At 39.1% G+C, this 25,856-nt stretch overlaps 1 protein-coding gene across 2 annotated transcripts in view; it reads right to left on the minus strand.

Moving 5' to 3' along the window:
- Nucleotides 1-885: 885 nt before the first annotated feature.
- Nucleotides 886-25,856, minus strand: part of spire1b (spire-type actin nucleation factor 1b) — a 40,635-nt gene continuing 15,664 nt past the window's right edge. The window contains exons 4-17 of one of the 2 annotated variants that reach the window (XM_067602381.1): nucleotides 23,065-23,190; nucleotides 16,856-16,930; nucleotides 16,578-16,667; nucleotides 16,310-16,474; nucleotides 15,118-15,204; nucleotides 14,118-14,247; nucleotides 8,705-8,868; nucleotides 8,471-8,564; nucleotides 8,063-8,205; nucleotides 5,465-5,602; nucleotides 5,229-5,299; nucleotides 5,106-5,133; nucleotides 4,592-4,881; nucleotides 886-3,349 (exon numbers count right to left, since the gene is read on the minus strand). In XM_067602381.1, coding sequence (XP_067458482.1) covers nucleotides 3,094-3,349; nucleotides 4,592-4,881; nucleotides 5,106-5,133; nucleotides 5,229-5,299; nucleotides 5,465-5,602; nucleotides 8,063-8,205; nucleotides 8,471-8,564; nucleotides 8,705-8,868; nucleotides 14,118-14,247; nucleotides 15,118-15,204; nucleotides 16,310-16,474; nucleotides 16,578-16,667; nucleotides 16,856-16,930; nucleotides 23,065-23,190 — 1,857 coding nt within the window. In that variant the 3' untranslated portion in view covers nucleotides 886-3,093. The remainder of the gene's footprint in view (nucleotides 3,350-4,591; nucleotides 4,882-5,105; nucleotides 5,134-5,228; nucleotides 5,300-5,464; nucleotides 5,603-8,062; nucleotides 8,206-8,470; nucleotides 8,565-8,704; nucleotides 8,869-14,117; nucleotides 14,248-15,117; nucleotides 15,205-16,309; nucleotides 16,475-16,577; nucleotides 16,668-16,855; nucleotides 16,931-23,064; nucleotides 23,191-25,856) is intronic. The other variant, XM_067602382.1, reaches the window with a different exon arrangement.

Consider the following 25,856-nt stretch of genomic DNA (forward strand, 5'->3'; position numbering starts at 1 on the left):
AGCCCATATATTCTTGTGGTTACTTTCATTACCGTGCTGCCTGTATTCAAAATTCATGCACTGATTTCATTTGATAGATGTCTTTCTTTTAGAGAGCCTCGTCCAACCCTCCACAGCTGCATTTACTCACTTTATTCTCTTATTTATTTTTGACACATACAGTATATATAAGACCAATCTGGTTTAGGTACCTCTTCCATCATTTTTATTTCTCATTTGTACATATATGTAATTATGTGCATACAAATGAGTAATAAAAATGATGGAAGGTGAGCCTTATATGTGTGTGAGTGTGTGTGCGTTAAAGTTAAAGATTCCCTCCAGTCAGCCATATAAAATAAAATAAAACTCTGCTTGGGACAATGATATGTGTCTGATATGGTTTTTCCACAAAAAATGATAATTGCCACTTTTAAATCCTTAAGATGGCCTCTACTCCTTCTCTCTCATTAAAAGTTCCAGAATCTATTAATATGCAAATATTTTTCATTTCAGAAGTTTAACTGCTGGATACAAGATGTCTCCTGCTTCACTGAAAAGTCCATTCTCAGTGTTTGTGCACTGGAGGCTTCAAGTTTCCACAACACACTTGTGTAAGTTGCATACTGGACCCGGATTGGCTTTCAAACTAGTTGTGTTGTCACAAATCCTGCTTGTAGACCCACCCCTAAAAACAAGATTTTCAATGAGATCAGAGAAACGTTCCACCTTCAGCAGATGATTTAAGGCCACTTTTCCAGCCAATGACAGTATTTAGAGGATCTATCCTGGGTCTCAGGTCTTCATATTCTGACCTACCTGGAGACACATTGGAAGCTGTTGCAAGAGGGAAAAAATCTTTTTGAAAATACAGTTTGAAATAAAAGACAAAGACGATACAGAGACTTTGGTCAGGTATTGCATCAGTGTTTATTGATGTAGTCATCATTTGTCGCACTCTCTGCAAGGAGTTACAGCTTGAAGGTAATACTGACTGAAGGTATAAAGCTACACCGTAGTACATGCATGATGCTGTCACACTGTGAGGTTTCTTCTGTGGACGTCCCACTCCTCCCCTTCACTATTACCTGAACACACTGTACTAGGATAGTATTTTCTCTCAGAGACACAGATCTACAGCAGTCTCTGTCGATATATCATCGAGGCAACACAGATCTGATCTACGAACAAACCCTTAGAAAGAAAGTATGTACAGTAACAGTAGATGACTGTTCAACATATGAATGTGACCATGAAAGGCATTTTTAAGGCAGAAACATCTTGGGAGGAAGATGAGGAATGTGATGTACAATAAAACACATATCCAGGCCACATGTCAGGTATTTCTTCCTACCTATGAGACTCTGGATGACAAAGGAAAATCATAAAGGCATTATATTATGACTTATTGTACGTGTCAAACAGCAGAGCAGGACAGTATGTTTCTTTTTGTTGTTGACTGTACAGTGACCTGGGTTTCTTTAACTGTACATCTGTACAAAAACATGAAAATTAGACATTTTATTCTTATCATTATTCACACGATGCAAACACAAGTCAGGAACTTAATGTAGTAAAAACCGAAGTAAATATACTATAGAATATTTATTTGACATGATGCTAATTGCTCCTTTTGAAGTAATATCTTCAAATCCAAGCAAAGAGTTTACTATGTACTTGTCAACTCAAAATTACATTTAAAAATGCAAAAATTAAAAGGCAAGTCTGAAATATCCTACACATAGCGTTGCAGGCCATTATGTTTCCGTCCCTGCTTCTGTGCACATCTGAGTGATGCAAGTAAATAATGGTTGTAAATGAACATATAGTATGAATATATGGTTTGAAATTGTGCTTTAAAAGCCCTGAAAACCTATTTTCTCAATCAGTTCCATGTGAACGCAACTTCTCTGTCAAAGTTACAGTTTTTGTTATTTCACATGAGAGATTTCTGTATTTTTTCTGGTGCTCTTGTCACTGGTTTGAATTGGGCAGGGCTGGAAACAGCTGGAAACATGTGATGTCATGTATTTTCATGCACCAATCATAACTGTTAACAGACCACTGTCAATAAAATCTGATCAAACCACATCCACACAGTCCTGATGAAGCAGATTAGCTGACTTCTTAAGAATGTATGAACTTTAAATTTTAGTGTGGCTTATTTCGACATGAATATTTAATCTATATAGAGAAATTCATAAGATTTGAAAGCACATTTTCAGGGGTAATAATAAGCAGGGGTCAGTCCAGTTTGTTACATCATTTTGTTGCAAGACTGCTGCAAACATACATCAGGGGAAAAGACTTTTGGGGGGTAAAGGGGGGGTAACAAAGAGATGAGACATTATTTGGCACTAAACCTGCATAAAAACAGATGATTTTCTCAATGTGGTGTAATCTGTGGTGATAAAACTTATATGTTGGGAAACTTTACCCCTGATTCCCCCCACAAAAACAGAAGCATGCCTTCAGGTGTGCTTGGTAAAGAGGAACATGGGGGGAAAGCCTCAAACTGGGGATGACTTTTCATTGAACAATCATTTACTGTACAGACAAGTGTATAAAAAACTAAATAAAAAATTAAAAACCCATACAGCTTAATATTCCACATCTTATTGTCACACTTCACAACATGATTTCTCTGCAGGCCTTGTGTCTCCTGCAGTGTCAGTGCCTGAGGGAGTCAAACACACATCAGTCTTCTGTCTTGTGCTTATTGATTTTAATGTGAGTTGGGGTGGACCACGCTGTTGTGCCATAAGAGGGGAGGGAAGTCATTCCATTTTGAGGCATTGTCATTAGTCATCAGCTCAGTTCTTGTCTTTTTCAAAAGTCTGTGAGCAGAGATTGAATGATCATCTATGATATGATAAAAAAAATGATTGGTAGATCTACATTATGCTGTTGTCTGGAGGAGCTGTACATGATGATCAGGACACAGCAACAAAAACCACACTGTCCACCACAGAGGTTCATATCAGCCATGCTGACAGCTTTATCTGACTTAAGTATACAGTACATGTACAGTAAGATCATATCCAGAGTTGAGTCTTTATATAATTCTGCCATTGGAGCTGGAAGCAGTCAGAGAGACAGATAGAGAGAAGCAGTTTAGATCTCCTTGATTGTTCGTTCAGAGGGCCGGTACTCCTCCCTTCCTTTAGGGGAGGACATGTAGAAGGACTGGGTCTTGCGTTTTAAGCGAGCCCGCTTGGTGGCCAGAGACAGACTGTGCTTGCTGGAGGCGATAATGTCAGAGATGAACTTCTTGCAGTCCACACACACCTCCATGGTGGCCCAGTCCTCCGTCAGCTCAGAGGGAAGCTCTAGTTCTTCATGAGACTTTAAAGAGCCATGCTTCGAAAACCTAAACAGAACAGAAACAATTGTGCCTTTTGAAAATACATCCATTGTATTGATTTGGAGGAATACATCTCAGAGACAGATATCTCAGAACCTGAGCAACTGAAACCAAAACTATCTGCATAGCTAGATACCACTGGAGTGTGAAATATATATGTGCCACTAAATCACTCCAAATGCTGCAACTGTCAAAACATACACAAAAGGTGCAATCACAAACAATGAAGGAAATGCAAACCCAAACACAGAACTGTGCAGCAGGAGAAGAAACATGCGGTTGTAGAGAAATGCTGTACAAGAGGGTGGCAGCATAATCAAAGTGACATTGAAATAAAATAATCATTTAACATGGCTTGTAAGAATATTAGGATGTTGACATGCCAACTGTAAGCATGTGTAATATGCTGATGTTTGCAAAATCTATACCTTAGTACTGCTGCGGCTGACAGATTACAGTTGGTGTTGACAAAGTGTAGCTATGACTATGTACACCTGAGCCCGACAGAGTGAAAGAATAACAAATGTGGCTCCCTAAATATCCATCCAACAACTTTAATTTTTGGTGTGCAATGAGAATGACAGACTCACTACTTTTGTGGCAGTAGACTTATAGTCTTTGTGTCTTTTACTGGCTCTATTTATCTTCCAACTGATTAGTTTTTCTATTTTTTTGGTGTTACATGTTTAAACATTTATCTGTTTCCTATGTCCCCCATAAAACATTTCATATTTTCCACTCAAACATCTCCAAATTGACCTCCGTGTTCATATCAGAACGAGATGAACATACTGTATCTATCGGATACTTCAATGGCAAAACGTTGTGTGCAACAAGCACGTCATTACTTCCTGATCTTGAAATAGTACTTTCATCCACTAGATGTCAGTAACAGTTTTCTGAAAGTCCAAAGATGCAAACTGTATGTGTCATCCAGGTGAGGAGGACAGGTTGTCCCCAAGCAGCAACTACCATGACTGAACGCCTTCACCGTTTGTATTTGTCTTCATATTTTCATTTCATGATTAGGAGCACATGTATGTGCTTTTTACACTTTGAATATTCTTGAGTATTTGCAGCATTTAGAGCACATTTCTATAAATACTTATGCTTTTACTCTTATAAGTGTTTTGATTTCACAGGCTACCATACATATATCAAACAAATTTCCTACAGCAGAGATTAACTGCATTATCTTTATCCACATCAGGACATAAGAGACTGAACAGTGCTGCCTGGTGATCTTACTTGGACATGGTCTTGTGAATGCTTTGGCGCCGTGGGCTGCTGGAGGATTTCTCTGATTTAGCTGCTGCTGCTCCGGAAGCTTTTCCAGCTCCTTTGGATGCTCCTGTTGTTGCTTCTTTCAAAGAAGGGGACGCTGCAGCTCCTCCCGCTGCTGACGGCCTCGGCTCTCCAGCCACAGAGAGTCCCTGTCCTACAGCAGACATGGCATTTATCCTGTCCCTCGGAAGAGTGTTTGTTGAACCGATGGAGTAAATGGGCAAGCTGGAATAGGGTTTGGAAGGCAGCCGCATCTGTTAGAAAGAGAAGGAATGAATGTAAATAAGTAGCCTTTTTTGAAACCTCAGATGTTGTAACTTCACTTCTAAATTCAGAGAGATGTTAGGTTTTTAGATTTCAAGTTGCTTCTTAATACAGATTAATGATGCAAAAAAGGGGAGGTATCTTTGACAGCATCAGGAATACAATAAGACTGTAATAATGTTTTAACTGATCTAATTAATTCTATATGACTTACCTTTTTGCAGCACTGTGAACACACAGGCCTGAAAAGAGAAAAGAAGTGGTGAATGAAAGCAATTTTTTTTCTTAGATGATCTGAATAATTAATATTGAATCTAAGATGCAGAAGTTGTTTTACTTTTTGCAAAACTGGCAGATGTAGGACCAGGTGAAAAGGGAAAACCTTTTGGTTCGACAACAGAAGCAAAGCTGCAAGAGAAAATAGGAAGACATTCGACTCAAACAAAAATAAATGAATGCAAACATTAAACATATTTTAACCAAATCAAATGTATTGAACAAAATAAATCTTTCAGAGTTTTATACTGTAAACAGTGTGATACAAGCAACATGTTTCATAAAGGAGGATGTTACCTTTCCCTTCTTCATAGCATTGTAGATATCTTTGTACTGCTGGAACTTCTCCAGCTCTGCCTTAACCAGCACCTGTCGGATGTGCATCACCTCCTCCACCGTCAGAGACAAGCACTCTACAGGGAAACAGAACTCCTCCTGCAAATACACACACACACACACATATAAACACACAAGTACAGACACACAACAGTGAGTGACCTTGGCAACAGCCGGTTCAACACAGTGTTTATCATTCAGCACACACACAGCTGCCCCTCTGCACCTTTCAGAGAAGCCTGTGTGGGATCAGGCTCCATTTGGGTCATTAAAATGTTCTCATTATTCTGTGAAGAAAACGGCAGATTCAGAGAGGGCTCGTGATGTGTAAACAACCTGAGTGATGGGAAAACATGGTTCCAGCAGGGAATTGATTTTCTCTTAAAGTACCATTTCAGCGTGACTGGATTTTTCTTCTTTTTTTTTACCATCTCAATATTTTCTGTAACCATTTACACCAATGTACAATGTTTTACTATCGTAGAGAATATGTATTGTTTCCCTTTGATATAGTTTTTTCTGGATAAATATTCTGAAACTGTCTAAACACTAACTATCATTAAAGAAGAAGACAAAATATTTGAGCCATAATTGCGTATTAACTGTTTCAATTGATGATTATTGCTGGTGGAAGCATTGTGCTTTGGTTTGTGTGTTGGCATGACTGGGTATTGATTGAATGTTGGCGGGTCAAAAACCTACTTTCAGAGAACATCAGTTGGTTTATAATAATAAAAAGATTACTGGGACTTCTTTTTAAAGGGGAGTGCCACTGATTGTACACATATATATATACTAATACAGTGTAATGTGTCCCACACCAGCTGTCCGACACTACCACAGAGAGTTATATAAAAAAAAATCACCACTGACATCTAGAAAGCATCAGCACATTTTTGTGTGAATTGGTGTGTTTTCTATTGCTATCTAAGTTGCTGAGATACTTAAAGATCCCCTCCAGATATATTTTATGACGTATAAGTGTTCTTTGAATAGTAATTTGTGTCTGCTATGATTTTTCCACAAAAAAAGTTAGAAACCTTGTTAGCTGTTGTTTCATTACCTTGTTAGAAATTCTTAAAACAATATCTCCTTCTTCTCCCCCACTGAAAAATCGAGATTATTATAGAATATGCAGATATTGTTCATTTCAAGTTTCACATCACACTTGTGTAAGTTGCATACTAGTTCTGATGTCACAAATCATGCTTGTAGGTACACGTCAGGGGGGTAGATCTTGTTGGTAAACTCAGATTTAAGTTGAGCACATACATCAGTCTGCACAGTGACGATCAAACATCAGTCAAGTAACAGAAAGCAAAACACATTTTTGAGTGGAGGGGGACTTTAACATCTACCCTCCTGTCATTAGGGTGTGGTACAGCCTAAAGTAGGAAGATGACTGGAGTGGTGTATGCAGCATCGATACAGTATACGACCATTTGTTATCACATGACCAAAGTTCCACACTTAGGTCACATGATAACAACTGAGCAAATTCTGAGATGCAGGTGAAAACTCTGGAAAAAAAACTATGGACCTTGTGTCAAGAATGAACATTGAACAACATCCAATCCTAAAAAAATGTTTTATCTGGTGTGTATAGTGCCAAAGATAAACCTAAATACGGAGGTCAACATCAGATATTGTATTATAAATGCATCCAACCACCGGCAAACCAACAATTTAGTTATTTTTTCTATGCTAGAGCAGATTTAAATGAATTAGCTGTAGCTACCTATTTGTGTTTGAGTGTTAAACTGTTATGCAAAGCAGTGAAGTGTTAAACACACTTTCACCATCACCTAGAGCAGCCTGTTCTAGATGAATTATCTCTAATGAAGCGGGAAGCATTAGGAGAGGACGGGTGGCTACAGGTACTATGCCAGGACGGACTGGGGGAGACTGGCAAACCTTGGCTGACTCTCTTCCACTGATGTAAATGCTCCTGCACAGAGCAAAAACTGCCTTCATCAACCCCAACACAAACGCCTCGATAGGGTGGTAGCTCCGCAAAGGGTGGAGAATGGAGGGAGAAGGGTGCAGGTGGGGGATCCAGGAACGAAATGAGGCTATCATCCCGACCTGAACGAGACAAGGTTAAGGTGTGTTGTGTGGGGGAGAGGAAGAGAAGGATCCCTGCAGTTTGACCAGGAGATAAAGTGAGCATACTGGGTGGATTTGTTGATGGAAAAAGTAGAGGGAGGAAATCAAGAAACAGGCAAGCTGCACACATAAAATGATAAGAGACATGACAGTGAGTGTTTCTTTTCTTTGCAGATCCTGATGCTCGGCTTATCTCTTCACTTCTCCCTCTGTTTTTTCTCTCTTATTAAGTTACTGCACAGGATCTGAGTGGCTGTTGCTGGTTTAAAACCTTCCCAGATCACACTGCCCTCAGAAAGTCCACAAAATGAAACTGCTCTTATGCACAGTTTCCCCTCTTAAAATCATAAAAAACAATACCTTTAACCCTGTCTCTTTTTGTCCAAAAACGTGTGAGACATAAACCAGAGTATTCTTCAACTGAGGATGTGTGCGGAAAGTTGTCTGACTTACCAGAGACTTAGAACTCTGTTTGGAGGGTGGCTGAAACTGTCGGACATTGGTTGGGGTTTCCTTCTCAATGGAGTGTCTTCTCTGGGAGGTCTGACGCCTCTCTGGCTGGGGTGTAGAGGAGATTGGGAGGAACAGTGGGGGAGCTGGTGTTCATAGTCAGAGGACAAGCAGAGAAAACCAGAAAGAGAGATGGAAGAGAGAAGAAAATTTGACTTGGTTTATGTGCTAAATGGAGAGAATCAATTGATTGGTGAACTCAGGGCTCAAATACTTCTCATCACAAAGAATACAACAAAGAAAAACAGGGCTGACAAGGCCGTGAAATTAAAACTCATCGATCACTGTCTGTCTAGTTAAGGAGGTGACTGAGCTGTGACAGGGGAGTGGAAAAAATAATTCCTGACTCACTTTTCTTCCCGAGCGCAGACTCTGGGGATGTATCATCCATCAAAGACGTAGCCACACTGGAGTTGCTTGCTGATCTGCGTCCAACAATCTCATCCTGAACATATATAAATATATATATATATATATATATATATATATATATATGGAATATTCAAGCACTTCAATCATTATTTGCTCTGCACATGCCAGATGCAGTTTTACAAAAACCCCACAAACAGACAAACTCATACTGACATCAGAGTCCGAGCTGTCCAGCTCTGCGAGGCTGGGAGCCTTCAGAAGCCTTTTCCTCTGGGGTACAGACTGAGATCCAGAGGGCTCTTCTCTGGGAGATGCTGATCCATTGGTCAGAGACAGAGAGCTGGACGTCCTCCTGCCCATGTACGGACTAAATTCGTCTGCACAGAGCCAAACATTAAGTAGAATCATTCAGAAAAAGTGATGAATCTCACTTTTGATGAATCTCAAAATGCTTCCTCTTACGATTCCTTGCATCCTCATTGAGTTATAATTTTAAATGTATCTTGATTGTTGTCTCCCCTTAATAGGGCACTCTTTTCAAATCATGGTGTGTTTAAATGGGAGGTGAAGTGAAAAGATGCAATGAATCCTGGGATAGAGGACTGAGTTTTGAGATCCATCCCAAAGTTAAAGAGGTCGGGAAGGGTGAGTTCAGTTGGTTTGAAGGGGAGGCGTAGGAACAGGCCAGTGTTACACACAGAGCATGGATGCTTCATTCATGAAATATTTAGATTCTGGACTCCTAAAATGGGCTCCACTGACAGCCTCCATGCTGCTCCATGGTAGTATATTTTTGGGAGAACCTAAATCTTTGAAACCGAACGCCCCAGTTCACTAACAAGGTCATTCTGCACTACAAGAGGGGTCTTTATAGCTCCAAACTCTGAAGACGGAAAACAATCTATGATCACCTGGTTCTGTCTACCAAACTGTGTTACACTAGCTGTGATTTCTGGGAGTGCAAAAGCAGTAAAAAACAACCTTAAAAGAGCTTTTAGAGGAAGGGAAGAAGGGAGGGAGGGAGGGAGGGAGGGAGGGAGTGTGAGGAGAAGAGACAAGTGAGTGCTGCAAAAGACAGATAAAGAGCCACAGCTGATAGGATCTATGGGAGCTCTTTTCTCAGCCTTTGCTGCTGTTTGTGGGAAAAGGCTTAAGCATCCACATGAGCTCGACATCTCAACAGCAGCTCTGTTTCTGCTGCTGGACTAGAACAAACCGTCTTTCTACCACCTCAGATTCCTAACAAACTCTGTCAGCAGGCTTTAGACTTAAACACAAACAAATAAGCTAAATTAGTCATAGTTTTACACTATATCCATGTCTTGGATAATCCTCAGCATTCAGTATTTAAATAGAGGAGATATTAGTTTACAGCCGGGGAGGGAGACAGACAAGGCCATTGGGTTATGGGTGAACAAGGCCCTCCAAACCGCAGTTTTTCTCATACTTTACCTATTCCTGTACGAAACAAGTCCTGTGGCATACTGCGAGTTTTGCCAAAACCTAAAAGGGGACACCTCCTTCATTAGGAGAGCTAAAGGAACATTCTAGCTTGTTATACCTGTGCTGTTAATATCATTTCTGTAGTGACTTTCTACATTGTAGAAGCCTTTAAACTGGTGTCAAGGTGTTGCATCCTGGTCTAAGGCTACTGTTGATGGAGAAATGCTCTCTCTGGATTTCTGCCTTTGTCATTGCTCTTTGATTCTACAAAAAAGCTGAACATTTTCTGTTTTTAAAGGAATTGTTTGAGATTTGGAGAATAAGCGTTTTCCTTTGTCTTGAGTTAGATGAGAAGATCAATACCAGTCTTATGTATGTCTGTTAAGAATGAAGCTACAGCAGGGAGGTGATTAGCTTAGCTTAGCATTAAGACTGGAAACAGCTAGCCTGGCTCTCTCCACAGTTCAAAATTCTGCCTACTGGCACCTCTAAAGCACTACTTACTTAACACCCTGTTTAATCTGTAGACAAACAGAAATGTTAAAGTAACAATTTGTGCACCAAACACCCGGCCACTGTTCGCCAAGAAATAGTCCAGCACACAAGCCCATAGGCTCCAGGTGTTGGTAAGCAGATTTTTGACCTTTAGACAGAGCCAGACTAGCTGTTTCCCCCTGATTCCATTCTTTATGCTAAGCTAAGCTAAGCACCTCCTGGCTTTACTTACCCCTGACATAAGAGTGGTATCAATTTTCTCATCTGACTCTGCACAAAAGCAAATAAGCGTATTTCCCAAAATATCAAACCTTTCCTTTGAAAAGTTGATGCATTATTAATATTCCGATATGACACCACCACCATCTCCATTTACCCAGTTGTGAGGACTAAAAAAATGACATCACCAAACAAGAAAATGGAGCCAAATAAGCATGATATACATCACCCAGAGCTGTTTAGCAACAGTGTTTAAATCTTGTGAAATGGACTTCTCCTTGAAACAGTATTTTCTCGTTACTGATTAAAACATTAATCATGCTCATGAAAGTGTCAGTGAGTATGCGCCCTCTCCCCATAAAATATCGAGCAAAGTGAGACTTAAACTGTTCACTCCATATGAGCATAATTCATTGTCGAAGGAAGTTGGTACACACACACACAGATTACCTGACAGCATGAATGAGTGAGCGTAAGGTGATAAAGCTTGTAGTGTGATGAGAGACACTGGCCTCAGTAGAAGGGAAAGCGGAGCACAGCTTTATTATGATTTGTTTGCCTCAGTAGGGTTTCCTTATCATCTCAATCAAAACTCTCAAATTAAATTGTTCTGATACGTTCAATGCTGAACACATGCCACTGATGAGGGGATATACCTCATCATGTAAGACTGTGCAGTATCTGGTCTTGTGCAGAGCATGAGGCTCACACATCCTCCTGCACACTGATCCATCAGCATTAAATTCTGCAAAGTCACGGTGGCACATGAAAGACCCTGCTGGATGAAGTTGATGATTGAAGACACAGAGGTGGCAGTTGTACTCTGTGCTGGTCCTTGTGATTCCTTGATTAGATGGCTGGCTGCACACTCCTTCTGCGTGGCTTTGAGATTCACTACTTTAGTATGTTTGCGGAATGGTGTAGTAGTTTTTAGAGAGCAAGAGCAACAACCAGGCCCCTTTTTTTAGTTATATAATCCTGTCCATTTGTTTGACAGAGCTGTAGATAACAGAGAGTATTTGAGCTGCCCTCTCAAAACTGCTACACTGCTATCATTCAGTCGGATTTCAACATCAAAATGATGTTCTCTAAAGACAGATTTGAAGTGCACTGAGCCAACAATGTCATTTCACAACTTCAGAATTCCATATAAGCATAAGCTGTGCTCAGCAGCAATAAAACTTAAGAGGGAAGATACATTAACAAACATTAAACCTGGTTGGATAATATTACATTCTTTAAACAGTCACTGGCCATTAATTCAGCATCCAAACACTGGCCTCTTTCCATAACAGCAAATGTCCTTTAAATGTCCCAATGTGATCTGTTCCAATCAGCCACAGTTTAATCTTTCCCTTTAGGACAGCTGCATGGTAATGGGAAGTTAGAATTCCCTCTTGTGATAAAAAAGCATGCTCACGCTACTGTAGGAATAATCATCAGCTCAGTGTCTGTTATTTTGCAGACTAAAAATGGAGAATACATTTTATTCTTCAATGAAACACTTTTTTGTTATCCCAAATTTTTTTTTTTAAAAGAAAGAAAAATAGACAGCACACTGCCCAAAGGAATGCCTCACATACTGTTATGGGTTTGGGTTAGTGTTTTAAAAAATTACATTTGGCATTTAAACATTTTAAAACAACAGACATCACACTTAGCCAGTAGTGGAATAAGTAAAGTTTTACATAAGTAAATGTAGCAATACTTCACTACACTTAAAAATACTCTATTACAAGTACAGTAAAGTTCTTGCATTTATCTAAGTAAAAGTACAGAAGTAGTTTTATTGTATACTAAATCTACTTAAAGTATCTAAAGTAAAAGTCCCCATTATGAAGAATGGCCCCTGTCTGTGATATATTATTATATACAGTTATTGGATCAATATCACTACTGCATTAATATGTAATTTTGACTACTTTATATATTGCTGGGTAGTATAACCTATAACAATGTATCATATTTTATATGATGATCACATGTTTTGTACGTAAAATCTCAAAAAGCAGCTGGTAACTATAGCTTTGACATAACTGTGGTGGAGAAAAAAGTACAATGTTCTGAGATATAGTGGTGTAGAAGAATAAAGTAGCATAAATTGGAAATACTCACATTAAGTACAAGTACCTTAAAATTATACCTAATTGCAGTACTTGAGATGTCACTACAGCAGGTTTTCGAAGATGGTAAGAAAAGAACATTGATTAGCTGCAGGGCCGTAGCCTTAAAATGCTGAGAGGTCATGAGTCTCAATCCCCTGATGTACCCCACCAAAAATAATCTCTAAAATTTTGGACTTGAATTTTTCAGTTTTTATTTATTCCTTTAACGGTTCAATTGTATTTTCTTAAATACAATAAGGGTCTAAATAGTAAAAGTTATTAATTGCGAAATGTAAACCCCCCCCCCCCGCAGGTCACATACAAGGTTCCTTGAAAAAACAGGACAGGACCTGAGTGTCATCAGTGTTCCTGACTCCTGCTCGATGTTTGTGCTGTGATTGAAAATCCTGTGTGTCCTTCTGCTCACATGTGTCACTCATCAGTTCTCTCTCATCTGTGTCCTACTGACCAGTGTCCCCCATCACCATGTTTCACCTCCACAGATGACAGCCAACCATCACCAACCACTGAAGCATGACATGAAACGTGTGCACAGTGTGCTGTTTGTGTGTGTGTGTAAAAGCTATGAGAGCAGATGAGCAGCCACAACAAGGAAAAAAACAGAAAAAGATTTTGAAAAAAAAAAAGCCAGGTAAGCAGTAAGGAGAACTTTACCTGACGCATCAAAACTGAAAGACATGCTAAGTGGCCGAATTACTGCAACGAGAAACAGTCATGGCAACGGACAGTTATTGCTTGTGATTAGGAGGCAAATTAAGGCAAGATTTAACACACAAGAGTAAGTAATCTGTTTATATTTGGCAAGAAATTCAGGGATATAGCATGCTTATTTTCTAGTTTCAGATCACTGTAGTGTATAATTACTTTCATGATGTAAGATAATAGGATTTCAAATAAGCCACAGCCAATGGTGAGAGCTTATTGACACTCAGAAACAGTAGCAGGGTTAGTGTTATTAGCGTTAATGGAATTGCAGACACTTAGCATTACTGTTGAAGTACAACTTTCACTATATTGCAAACAATATAGTAAACAAAATAATAATAGGCGTTAGTTGCAACACAAATGTGAAAAATTAGGCAGCATTAGCAACAGCAGAGAGCAGAGGCACAAATAATAGTAGTAAAGTGCTTAAACATAGATCATAATAATGACACTACTGTTGATTTGTAATTTATTTGCACATGATGTCCAGCAGCTGCAAGTATAAGCTCCATACTTCAGCTTGAAAAATACATTTCATAGTGAAGTATGGTTTCATGTGCATGAGAGTGTACTTGTGTTAAGTGTAAAACAAATGTAAAAAGGCAGCGGCAGGTACAGAGAGTCATTCAGAATCTTACCCAGCCTTCCCCTGCGGACCACATCGGGCGACACGGGTCGAAGTTTCCTCTCTGCTTTGATTTCCTCCAGGATGCGCTCATGCAGCGTGGGAGGAGGCTGTGTCTGTGGCTTCAGCTTACGGGCTGACACCTGCCAAAGGTTGATGGAGGGTAAAAGATATGTAATGACAAAAAGTAAATAGGGTGGAGAGCAATAACCGACACAAACAGCGTTATAGCCAGCAGGCCTGTTCCTCACCACCTCCTCATATCTCCTACGACTGATTGTTCACCTCAGCGCTCTGCTGAAACAGCGCCTGCTATTTCTGCTCTAAGATTTATATCAACAGAGAACTGATGAACACAGCATTTCACTGAATTCACAGTGCAGTGAGACTCAAATTGAATAGCAGCAATATTCATGTTTTACAAAGAGAATTCTTACACTTTTTTATATGATGGTATTATACAAATAGTTTTACCTACTTCAGTTTTAATGTAAATCCTATTAATAGGTCTAGAATTTTTTTTGTATAACATTTTAAGTTCTGGACAATTCTTAAATTAGTCAAGTACAGTGTGCTTTTGCAGCATACATCAGCATGAACTATGTCAAATCTGCATTTTCTTGCTCAGGAGCCCAGAGGTCAGGACGGATGCCCACAAACAATCACATTATAGATCTGAGATGATAAACAGAATGAGAGCCTTGAAAACAATGTTATCTTTTTACTTTTTTCTATTCAATTACTAGATAATCTTATATCTTTCAGCTTATAAAATGTGTTCAAATAAAACAAGGGAACATTTCATTTCTTTGGTTGAACCACTGATAGACATATGATACAGCTGACCAAGGGTCACAAGTCTAAAAGGTTGAGAACCACCGCTCTAGCTGAATGTTTATTGATATCCTCACTTAAAGACAGTCCACTGGTCTGTTCTCTCTAACAAAGGTTTTCACAGGCTGCACGAGAACGGGGTTGTGATATTTAAGCGCGTGGCCTTTGGTTCCACTCACAGGGTTGAGAGGTGGTCTGGATCTGATGAACTCCAGGATGACTTCATGAGCGCTCTTCTTTAACCTGGGAGGGATGTCTCCATTCACCTGAACAGAAACAACACAACAGGGTAAAAATAAGAGACACAGGAAGACAGAAATGGCTTCATCCTATGACCTTACAAAAGAGTCACTCGCTGAAAATAGAAAGATCATGAATTCTAATAAAATGTAGAATTGCCTGTTGCTGAACAACCAAACCCATGACCATAAGCTCAACTATCATCTGGGGCAGCAACTAACAATGTAACACTTATTCATTTGTAGTTGACTGTTTTTGATTAATACATTTGTTGTTGGTCTATAAAATGTAAAAAAAAAAACATAGTAATAAATGTCCATCACAATTCCACAGAGCCAAAATCCAAATTTATGTTTTCTTATTTTGTTTGACCAAAACTACAGCAAAGATATTCAATTGACAATCATATAAAACAGAGAAAAGCAGCAAAATCCTCACATTAGAGGATTTAGAACCAGAGAATGTTTGACATTTTTATTTGATTAAATGACGATCAGAGCTGTTGCTGATTACTTTTCTGTCAAACAACTAATTCATGAATTGACTGATTGTTTCAGCTTTACTATCAGCAATGTCACATATTTTCCATGTAGCTGCATTTTCTGAGTGGTGACTTACAGCAGCATATTGCTGCCACCATGACAAACAAATGTGTACAGTTTCTTCTTAAACAAGAAACCTTTCTCATTTTAACATAATACTTATATTTAACAAGATATTTCCTCATTATTACTAGATACCAAATGAATACAAGAAATTGCCTTTTTCTTGTTTTAAGGACATATTGAAGTGTTGTGTAGTTCCAGCTTACCAACTTATCATGTACCATTTGTGAAATAACAAGAAAGTTTTGCTATACAACAAGACAAAGTGGTATGTTGTTATAATGAGAGATGTTTCTTGTTAAAACAGAATAATTAAGTATGTAGAAATTAACAAGAAAAGTATGTCATTATTACATGAATATATCTTTTGGCATGAAAACGATGACCACATCAGAGAAAGTCAAACACTACACTGGTTTCCAATAGAGAATCACCCCGGCCAACAATTATTATGCAACAGTGTAGCAAGCTTTTCCAAGCAGGAACTGGAACAATAGTGCAGCAAGAGGCCAAACTGGACACTGACCATGACTTTGCGCAGTTTGTAGCGTTTAGACCTGATGTCGTCCATGAGCATTTCATAGGGAGTGAGCTGGTACTCGATGGGCAGAGGGTTGTACTGGCGCTCCTGCACCTTTTTCAGCTTGACTCCTTCGCGCAGGTCCCTCATCACCTGAACCCAGAATCGAGCCTGATGGAAGAAGCAAAGGGCAGCATGGGAGAGGGGAAGCAGAAAATACCACGACCCTTTGGATATGAATGTATTTGACAATAGCAATCATCTGTGCTCTAACCTCTCTGTGCACACTGAATAAGGAGGCTTCATCAAGGGGAGTGGTTCTATCCCTCTCAACATGGTTCCTGAGAAGTTCTTTTATCACTGCCTATTTGGAGCGGCACATGCATTCATAAAGATTTCTTATGCAGAACCAAATCAACATGAGGTTATGGTATGATTATGGTCTCTATGACACCAAAAGGAACTTTGTTTCCCCTGTTAGACCTTGATAGTTGAGTAGACGTCAGATAAAATGACCGGTTGAGGTCAGAGGTCAAGAGTCTAGTTGCCTACCCAGTCAGCATTCTGTAGCTCGTTCAGGTCTCGACCAGGCTCCTCTGACGCCTCTTCCTCCATCTTACGGAGGTTCTGGTGTAAACAGAAGGACTGTGTTAGATTATAAAGAAGAAATCACAAACACAGGAAAGAAAGAGGCTAAAAAGAAAAGGATGAAAGAACCAAATACCTGCGAAATGAATTCTCGTCAGCCTCAGCTGTACTTTTGGCTTTATGTTATTACACATGTCATGAAACTAAAACAACAACCATGATAAACATGTCCTGATATACATTAGCATGTTAATAATGTCACTGTGAGCATGTGACAACATTTTTACATTTATTTCACCACAACTGCTATAGATCAAACTTTGGACCTCAGCTTTTATTCATCATACAGTTAAGTTTTCTTTACAATGAGTATTATAGCTTCACAGAGCTGCCAGCATGGCCCCCAGTCTTGTTTCCAGACTGATATCTCACAGTAGGAAAAGAACAAGTTGAAATAATAAAATGAATGATGGCTGAATTTAGCTGCTTCAGTTTCAGGGTCCTCATTTGGGCATGCTCACTGTCACACTGTCATGACTTACCGGGACACTTGAATAGAGCAGAGCTATTGTTAATGTTCTTTGTAACACCTGTGCTTTTCCTACTATGTTGAGTCAAAATGTCTGTTGCGAGGCACATTATGTTCAAATCTATAGTTCTTGAAATGAATGTGTCTTCAAAAAAACACCGTCCCCGTTTTCAGGCAGTCAACACTAAGCTCCTCCATCATGACACCTGTGTGAACCTTCATAACGTGACACCATTAAAAGTGTTGTAAAACAGTCAATTCTGAATGACAGCCTATCTGTGGAACACAAGGCAGTGAGCTAACGTGCATTCCTCTACTGCTGGTTTAAAAGTTCAACAAGACGTCAGTATGCCTGTGTAACTGTGACCGAGGACAGAGAGACAGAACACATGTTCCCCCTGGTTAATATTTGTGGTGAGACTGTGGTTGTCGCGTCACAGCGGAGGAGCGTTTGATAAGACAGTCACGGGAGCCTGCCCAGCTGACGGCAGAGTTAAGACTTCAACCCACCAGGGAAATCACAATTCACTATCATCCTGCCAGGGAAACAGCTGCAGCGACTGGACTGTAGGCTCAATGTATCAGTTACATAATATCGCTCACAACATAATGCATTTTGCTGCATCATAACTCTGCATGCCTACAGTGTGTACAGTACTCCATTGTCACAAGGTAACACTGAAGTGTTTAATGATTTATAACAGCCCATCAGTGCTAATCTAGCAAGTGAAGAGCCTAAAGAGAGATTAGTTCACTTGCTTTTCATCACCATTATCTCATTGGTATGAGTGGTGCATCATGAAATCACATCAAAGCCACATATTTCCATTTCAAAAGGCTGATTGAGCAGTGTTCTCTGCACATAATGGAGACAGTATTTTAATTAAATCATGCAAAGCAACCCTCATGTGGACAAGACCAACAGTCCTGCTCCTGTAAGTTCACATGAATAATTAGGCCAATTACCAACTGCATCTACAACCTCATTTCTTCCAGTCAGTAATCCTGCTCTCTCTGTCTGTTATTCATTTTCTCTCTCAATAGCTGATTAGAAGCACTGATCCGTGAGCAAATAGGAGCCAGAGTTGTTTCTGTGAATCACCACTAATTTAGCTGCTTTTCTTTGAATCTCCAGCAGTAGGCGGCATCTTTGTGGAGAGACAAAGCATCTCTTTGGCAGCGATGGCTAGTAGAGGTGGACGGATAAAGACGGATCCCCTGTGGGTTGACAGAGCTCTCCCATACAGACCGGGAGGTGGGGGGTTGGGGAATGGGCTGCTCACAGCTGATCTTACATCTGGGTATTTCACACACACACACATATATATGGACATACACACAAGGAGACACAGGCTGTGTATCAGATAAACACAGGCACAGACGCATACATACATTACCAAACAGCCAAAATCACAGAACACACCCACACATGCTGCTCCCACTCATCTGTGTGTGCATCCATGCGGGCATGAATATGCAATCACAGGAACAGTCACATGCATAGACACACATAAACACACAAATACTGGCCTAACTGACCTCGCCTCACATTTACCAGTTCACCACGAGGCTTCACAGCAATTCACTCTTTCATAATGTTGATGATGACACTGGAGCAAAGTCACATGTACTACTTTATTTTAGAATCTAGAGACAAGCTTATTTTTGACTTCCGTCTTATAATTTCCTACTTATGTTTATTGCATTTTTCAATGTCTTTTTTAATATAATGAACCACAAACACATTATCAGGCAAATGTACACAGGTATCGTTTGTTTCACAAGAATTTATGCACATTTGCTAATTTGCAGTTTAAATGAAAAGTTCATTACAATAAACTAAAGATCACTAAAGTTATTGCAGTTCATCCTGAGGGGGACATGAATGTCTGTACCAAATTTTATGACAATTCATCCAATAGTTGTTGAGATATTACATAAATAAACAGAAATGTCAGCGTCATTGTGGCGCTACAGTAAAAGTAAGGGGATCACCAAAATCAGCAGGATTCATCCTCTGGGTATGATGGATATCTGTACCAGATGTCACAGCAACCCATCCAATAGTTGTGGAGATATTACAGTCTGGAATAAAGACTGGATCCATATGCATCCACAGAGACACACTACTGTGGCTATAAAAAGAGGAAGATATATAAAAAGTAGGATATAATAATAGACATTTTATTTTAGATTACATTATACAATGTTAATTTCATGAGGGTCTTTCAATCTCATTTCATCCCCTAACCCTTTATAACACCTATAACATAACGATTTACACAAAAATTTCATTATATGAATCAGGTACTTATAAAATACTTACTGATTTCTACTGGTACTTAAATGAAGGTGAAATGGAAGAAAACAAGGCTAGGGGGGAAAAAAGGAGTAACATTTGGGCATTTTAGAGGAAGGGAGCAATAAATCATACACAAAGTATGTTTGTACTGGCAAACAAAACTGAGGTTTGGGTAAATGGTGTTAACAACCTTGTTCATACAGTTCTGTGTAATTAAGGCATCAAAAGGGGAGCACACTTTCAACACTTCATATCGTACCAGTAGGAACCACTGAGTATTTCATTGGTACCTCATTCATATGAAATTACAATGTAAATTGTGTATTACATTATAAATGTACTAAGTGTTACTTAATATGGATTCCTTTTACTAGTGATTCTTTAAAAATAATTTTTGTTTTAAGAAAATATTAAATGATTAAGATAATGATGGTGCCAGTGTTTTTAAATGCTACCTCTTTACTTTGCTTGTTTTTAACGCCTCTTTCTCAGCCTTCTCCACCCTGCAATAAGAGTCTTCTCTCTCCTCTCTCTGTCCTAACAGAGGGTTATGTAACCTACCAAATCCCCTCTATTCATTCAGATGCATTACACACAGTAAAAGGGCAGCCGCAGTAGTGCATAGCAGGAAGGAACCCTGAGGTGGTGCACAGACACACACACACACACACACACCATTCCTCACGGGAAGTTTTCCAACCCACAGCTGAGCTCCAAAATGCTCCTGAGCAGAATGAAAGCCCAAAATGACTCCTGTACTTGATCTTAATGAATGAGTTGAAGAATAGAAAAATGTACAGCAACAAGATACAGCTTTGTGTTCAGAGGAAAAGCCTGAATGTGAACTTGGGGTAAATGAAAATAAGCCGATAATGCATCTGTGATGAGAGAATCACATTGTCAGCTCTTATTAATTTTTCCAAAGTCACTATTCAAGCCTTTTTATCAAGTAGGAAGCAATAATTATGGTGCATTCTAACTCATTGAAAAAGTCAACTAAAGGTAATAATTGGAAATCACCTGACACACCCTGAATATAAACATATGACCCATACCAATAATGTATTGTGGGAAGCCTTAATCCTTCATGGTATGTGAACAACTTGGAAACATGTTACATCACAGGCCCACCTACCACGATTATAGGACCCTCAGAAATGACTTTTAGTTGTGGGGACTTGACCTCAGTGGTTTTGGCAGAATGAGAGTCAGCATGTCGACAGATATTGTCATCTATGTCCAACACAAACTACACACGCGTCACTCCTTCTTCAAAGTAGCCCACTTCAACCTGTCAGCCTGCAGGGTGTGAGAGCAGGGCCCGTCATCCACACACTGCACAGCTGCCTCGGACTGTTAGGACGTTACAGCAGTAGTGACGTATACTAGTCCAGTTTGTGTCAATGCTGTTGATAGCTGGTATTTTGTGCTAATACCGGAAAAAAACCCTGAAAAAATGTTGGCTTTTCCCTGCCAAGTTCTAAAAATCCCCTGAAACAGCACTTATACCATCTTGTTAAAGTTTATAGCTGTTGTCAGGGACAACACCAATGAACTGAAAAATAATTATTAAAGGTCCTCCATCAGCCTGATTTATCACAACCAATACCTAACAAATATACCAGAAAACATAATATTTTATCAGCATTGTAACCATCCAAGCACTTGTTCAGCGATACTTCAAATTAATGTTATCATTTCATTAAAAAATCTATATGATAACACCTTAAAAAACTTGATTTAAACTGATAAGATGAAGATATCTGGGTGCTGATGTCACAAAACTATGCAATAGCTTTCATGGATGTATACTTAAGGTTGTCTCTACTTTTCCTCCTCATCAACAACTATTGCATGTCACAATAATTCACTAGGAAGGGTAAGACTTTGACCAATCACCACTGGGATAATACCATATATACATTAGGGAACAAAACATCAGAACATATCTTAAACTTTCCATATGAATATTTAGGTGGAATGGCATTGAGTAAGTAACTTTTGGTGCAAGAAAACTAAATATAATTGTTAACACCCCAATTAAGTTATAAATTGTTGCTTATGCCCTTCATTCTACTATTATATTACAGATTAAGCACTTTAATAGCTTAATTTAAGGTTTTTTCAAGTCAGTTTATTTAAGGTTTATTAAAGACAGTCCTCTAATCTTGCAAATTAAGGGAACTTTGAGGCAATCAATTCAGAGCTTTAAAACATTTTTAAGACGCTTTTAAGGGACTTGTTTTTTTCTGTGCATTATGTTTTATTAGAGTTTTTACTTTGAGTAAATCTAAACTGGAGACAATCTAAACCACATGTCAGGTTTTGTCAGTTTATTTCTACATGTTATAAGCAATAAGTGATGCATAAAAATCAAAAGAATGAGCTGTAAGTGTGGGCTTTGACCTCAGAGTTATTGGGCATTATGTCATAGCATGAGTAATATAGGTTGTGCACTGATGTGTCCATTCATTTCTTTATCCACACATATTACCATGGACGCCTTTCTGTATCAGCTGACTGACTCTGCTCTGTCACGCAGGAAACTGTCTGACTGCTGTCCTCATCTCTGTGTATCTGTTATGTCCATGCCTATTACACGCTACAATCCAGCCCCTCCTCCGGAGTGACGGTTTATTACTGAAGCAGACGAGATGTCAGACTCAGACATGACTGTTATGCTCCGCTGGTTTCCTGATTTGAACCTTTAATACAAGAGCAGCACAGAGAAAAACTGACATCATGGAAGCACAGTCACTTCGACTGGTTTACAGTTATTACATAAGAGTTATTTTCTTTGTACCTAATATTTTCACTTAGGTTCACATAACCACAGTCATCAAATACTGTAAATCGCTTCTATGTATTTACAAAATGACAAGAAATGAGAGAATATAATCATCATGTGAATATGAGGGACTTGCCTTCACCATCGGCACCAGCAGCTTCACAATGTAAATGTTACCCGATGTTGGCAGTGGTACAGACAGAGTAGAGAATCAGATCAGGGCGCATGGGGCATGTAAGGTCACAGTGCTAAATCTCCTGAAGTGATGCCTCTCTATGTCCTTCATAGTCACCGTAAAGGCCAGTGATAATCCTGTAACCCTTTATGTGAGAGGAATGCCCTGTGCAGCAACTTTAGGCAGTGTTTTTGAATGAGACTGCAATTATAAAGCATGAGTTTATATTTCACTATAACTCCCTGTAATTTCCTGTATCTGCAGTATTTTGTGTGTGTCTAAAACACATATCTGATGGCTTAAACTGCAACTCATGCCTTTGAAAAGAACGAATTACACGCCCCCAGCCATGATGATCATAGTGATGATAAGGACCCACCTCTTTGGCACTCTTGATCTTCTCCAGGAAAGTGCGTAGCTCTCTGGTTTCTGTGTACAGAGCCCGACACACTGCCTGGTAGTGACTGGGGGCGTCTGACAGACTGGGAAGATGACCTGTACACAGCTGTAAGATAGACATTGAAGCAAAGAGAAAAAAAACATTTTCAGAGGACGGTTTACACAGCTACATTTACTGTAAACAGGACAATGAAATGAATGAAAAACAATCAGTGTTAGCTCTCAATACACATTATTTGGCATTATCAAGAGCTCAATAAAGGGATTTCATGTTATGTAAATCACCCTCTGGAAGCCATGTTGGAGGTTCCCTGCTCTTAAGCATTAACTGAACAGCCTTCTTAGTGTGTGATGAGGATGTCTGTTCCCATCAGTGCAACATGCACACATTAGCATTTTCTAACATTGTGCTAACTATGAGTGTGAGATTTGTTTCAGTTTTTGTTTGTGTCAGCATCTAAATAACTTTAATTTCAAGCTTATCCTTTATTTCACCATTTATCAGTGACAGTGACAAGTGACTATCTAGCTAACTGTGATATTAGCCCAAATAAACATTACCAGAAAACGTAACAGTCCAGTAGCTAGTAGCTAGCATGATATGATAAAACTATTTGCATTAGCTTGTCTGCTGGCTCATTAGCTAACAACGCTAAAAACAACTGATGTGACTCTTCTTCAGCTATAAGTCGGATTTTTTTGTAGTAAAGGCTGGACAAATGGGACAAGAGAACAGTTCCTTGTTGTACCTCGTTCCTCCACTTCAGGGAACAGAAGTTATAGTCATAACGTTTCATTTTCTGCATCACAGAAAGAAATCTGCATTATGAAATGCCTCTTTTATTATTCAGTACAGTGTACAATTTTCATTCAGCAGTCTACACCAACAACACAACTCTAATTTTCAGAAAACATATCTGTTTTTATCTGGTCTAGGCTTTATTTACACCTGATCTCTGCACCTCCACAATTTGAAACAATGATGTCAAACTGTGAAGCTCTGCTTAGGCATCTCAGGGACACTGCATAAAAGCAAAATGCCCAAAAAGATTTGCAGACATTTGTAAATAACTGTTGTTGACTGCTCAACACAATTCACAGGATGCCTGAGGTCTCACACACACACACACACACACACACACACACACACACACACACACAGACCAACAGTGATGACAGAATATGTGCTTGTCTCTTTCAGAGGAGCAGAAGGTACTCTGGGTCACTGCTTGGCATGCTCTGGCATCCATTTGTTCAGACTGCATTCCAGTTAGAGATATTTTCACCAAACTCAGAAAATAACAACCGTCTCTTCATAAACGTTAACCTGCCTACATTTCTCAAAGTCCTGGAATGAGAGACAGTGTTGTTTCCAGAGGGAAAGAAAACTGCTATATGCTGTTTTTGCACACATAAAAATGCAGCAGTTACATTAAAATATGTGTCACCAAGATAAATTGTATTGTATGTCAGTTAGGGACAGTACAGTAGGACAAAAGGTAAACTCGGGGAGCATAGAGAGTGAATGGACTGAGGGTAAAAAACACAGACTGAACAGCAACTGAAAGTGACAGCTAGCAAGCCATTGGGCCAGACAGACTGCCACACTGCTCTGATACATCTCCTTGGAGAGCAGTGTTGGTTTGTGTATGTGTGTGTGTGTGTGTGTGTGTGTGTGTGTGTGTGTGTGTGTGTGTGTGTGTGTGTGTGTGTGTGTGTGTGTGTGACTGGGTATGTGGCTATTATGTAAACAGTATCAGGCCATGTGAGGACTGACACAGTGACTCTCTGCTCCATTGGACAAGAGAGATACATGACTCCCAGCAAGGGTGAGCCAGGCAGCCGGCTGCACTGTGGTAGTAATTTCTGTGTTCAAAGCCAACAACAATTTCATTTTCTCACATACATCATAAGAGAGAGCCTATATATATATTATCTGTTCGTGAAGTTTAAAAAAAAATGTACTTTATTTAATTATTTCCATTTTAAGCTACAATACCTCATACTTCTACTCCACAACACTGCAGAGGGAGGTATAGTACTTCTTACTTCACAACATTTATTCAACAGCTTTATTTACTAGTTTTTCAAATTTAAATATCTATCTAAAACAAACATACAATACAGAATAACAGCCACAAGTATACAGGCTCATCCTCAAACAGCTACAACATTAAATTCGTTTTTACAAGTTAATGTGTCAGTAATAATATAATCAATACAATAACAATCAAATAATACAACTGATAAATAGCATTCTGAAAGGAGGCTTCTGCATAATGTATACTTCTACTTTTGATACTTATTTGAGCATATTTTGCTGATAATACTTACATACTTTTACTTGAGTAAGATTTTGAATGCAGGACTTTTACATGTAAAGGAGTAATTTTGAATTATTATAATTGTATAATGGTTGTTTACAATATGTAAAGGATCAGAATACTTCTTTCTTCACTGGAATCCATGAGTTCAAGACTGAAACATTTCCTATTTTTGGTCAGTTTCACTGTATGATTTTATATTTCATGCTTCATTATATATGATTTTATGGCACAATTGATTAAATGTGAATGGGTCGTATAAATACACTGTGTAGAATCTATTTAACGGTTTGCTTGTTTCAAAGCACAGTTGCTAAGCTAACAAACAAGTCATCTAAAAGATGTCATGTGACACAGATCTTGATTTCCCTACACTGTCTTCCCATTAAATTCATATATAGCTGGTCCTTTTGCTGCTAAATTTCCCACTACATCCACCAGCTACGAG

The sequence above is a fragment of the Thunnus thynnus genome, chromosome 10, assembly GCF_963924715.1.
Source record: "Thunnus thynnus chromosome 10, fThuThy2.1, whole genome shotgun sequence".
In the NCBI taxonomy this organism is placed as follows: Eukaryota; Metazoa; Chordata; class Actinopteri; order Scombriformes; family Scombridae; genus Thunnus; species Thunnus thynnus.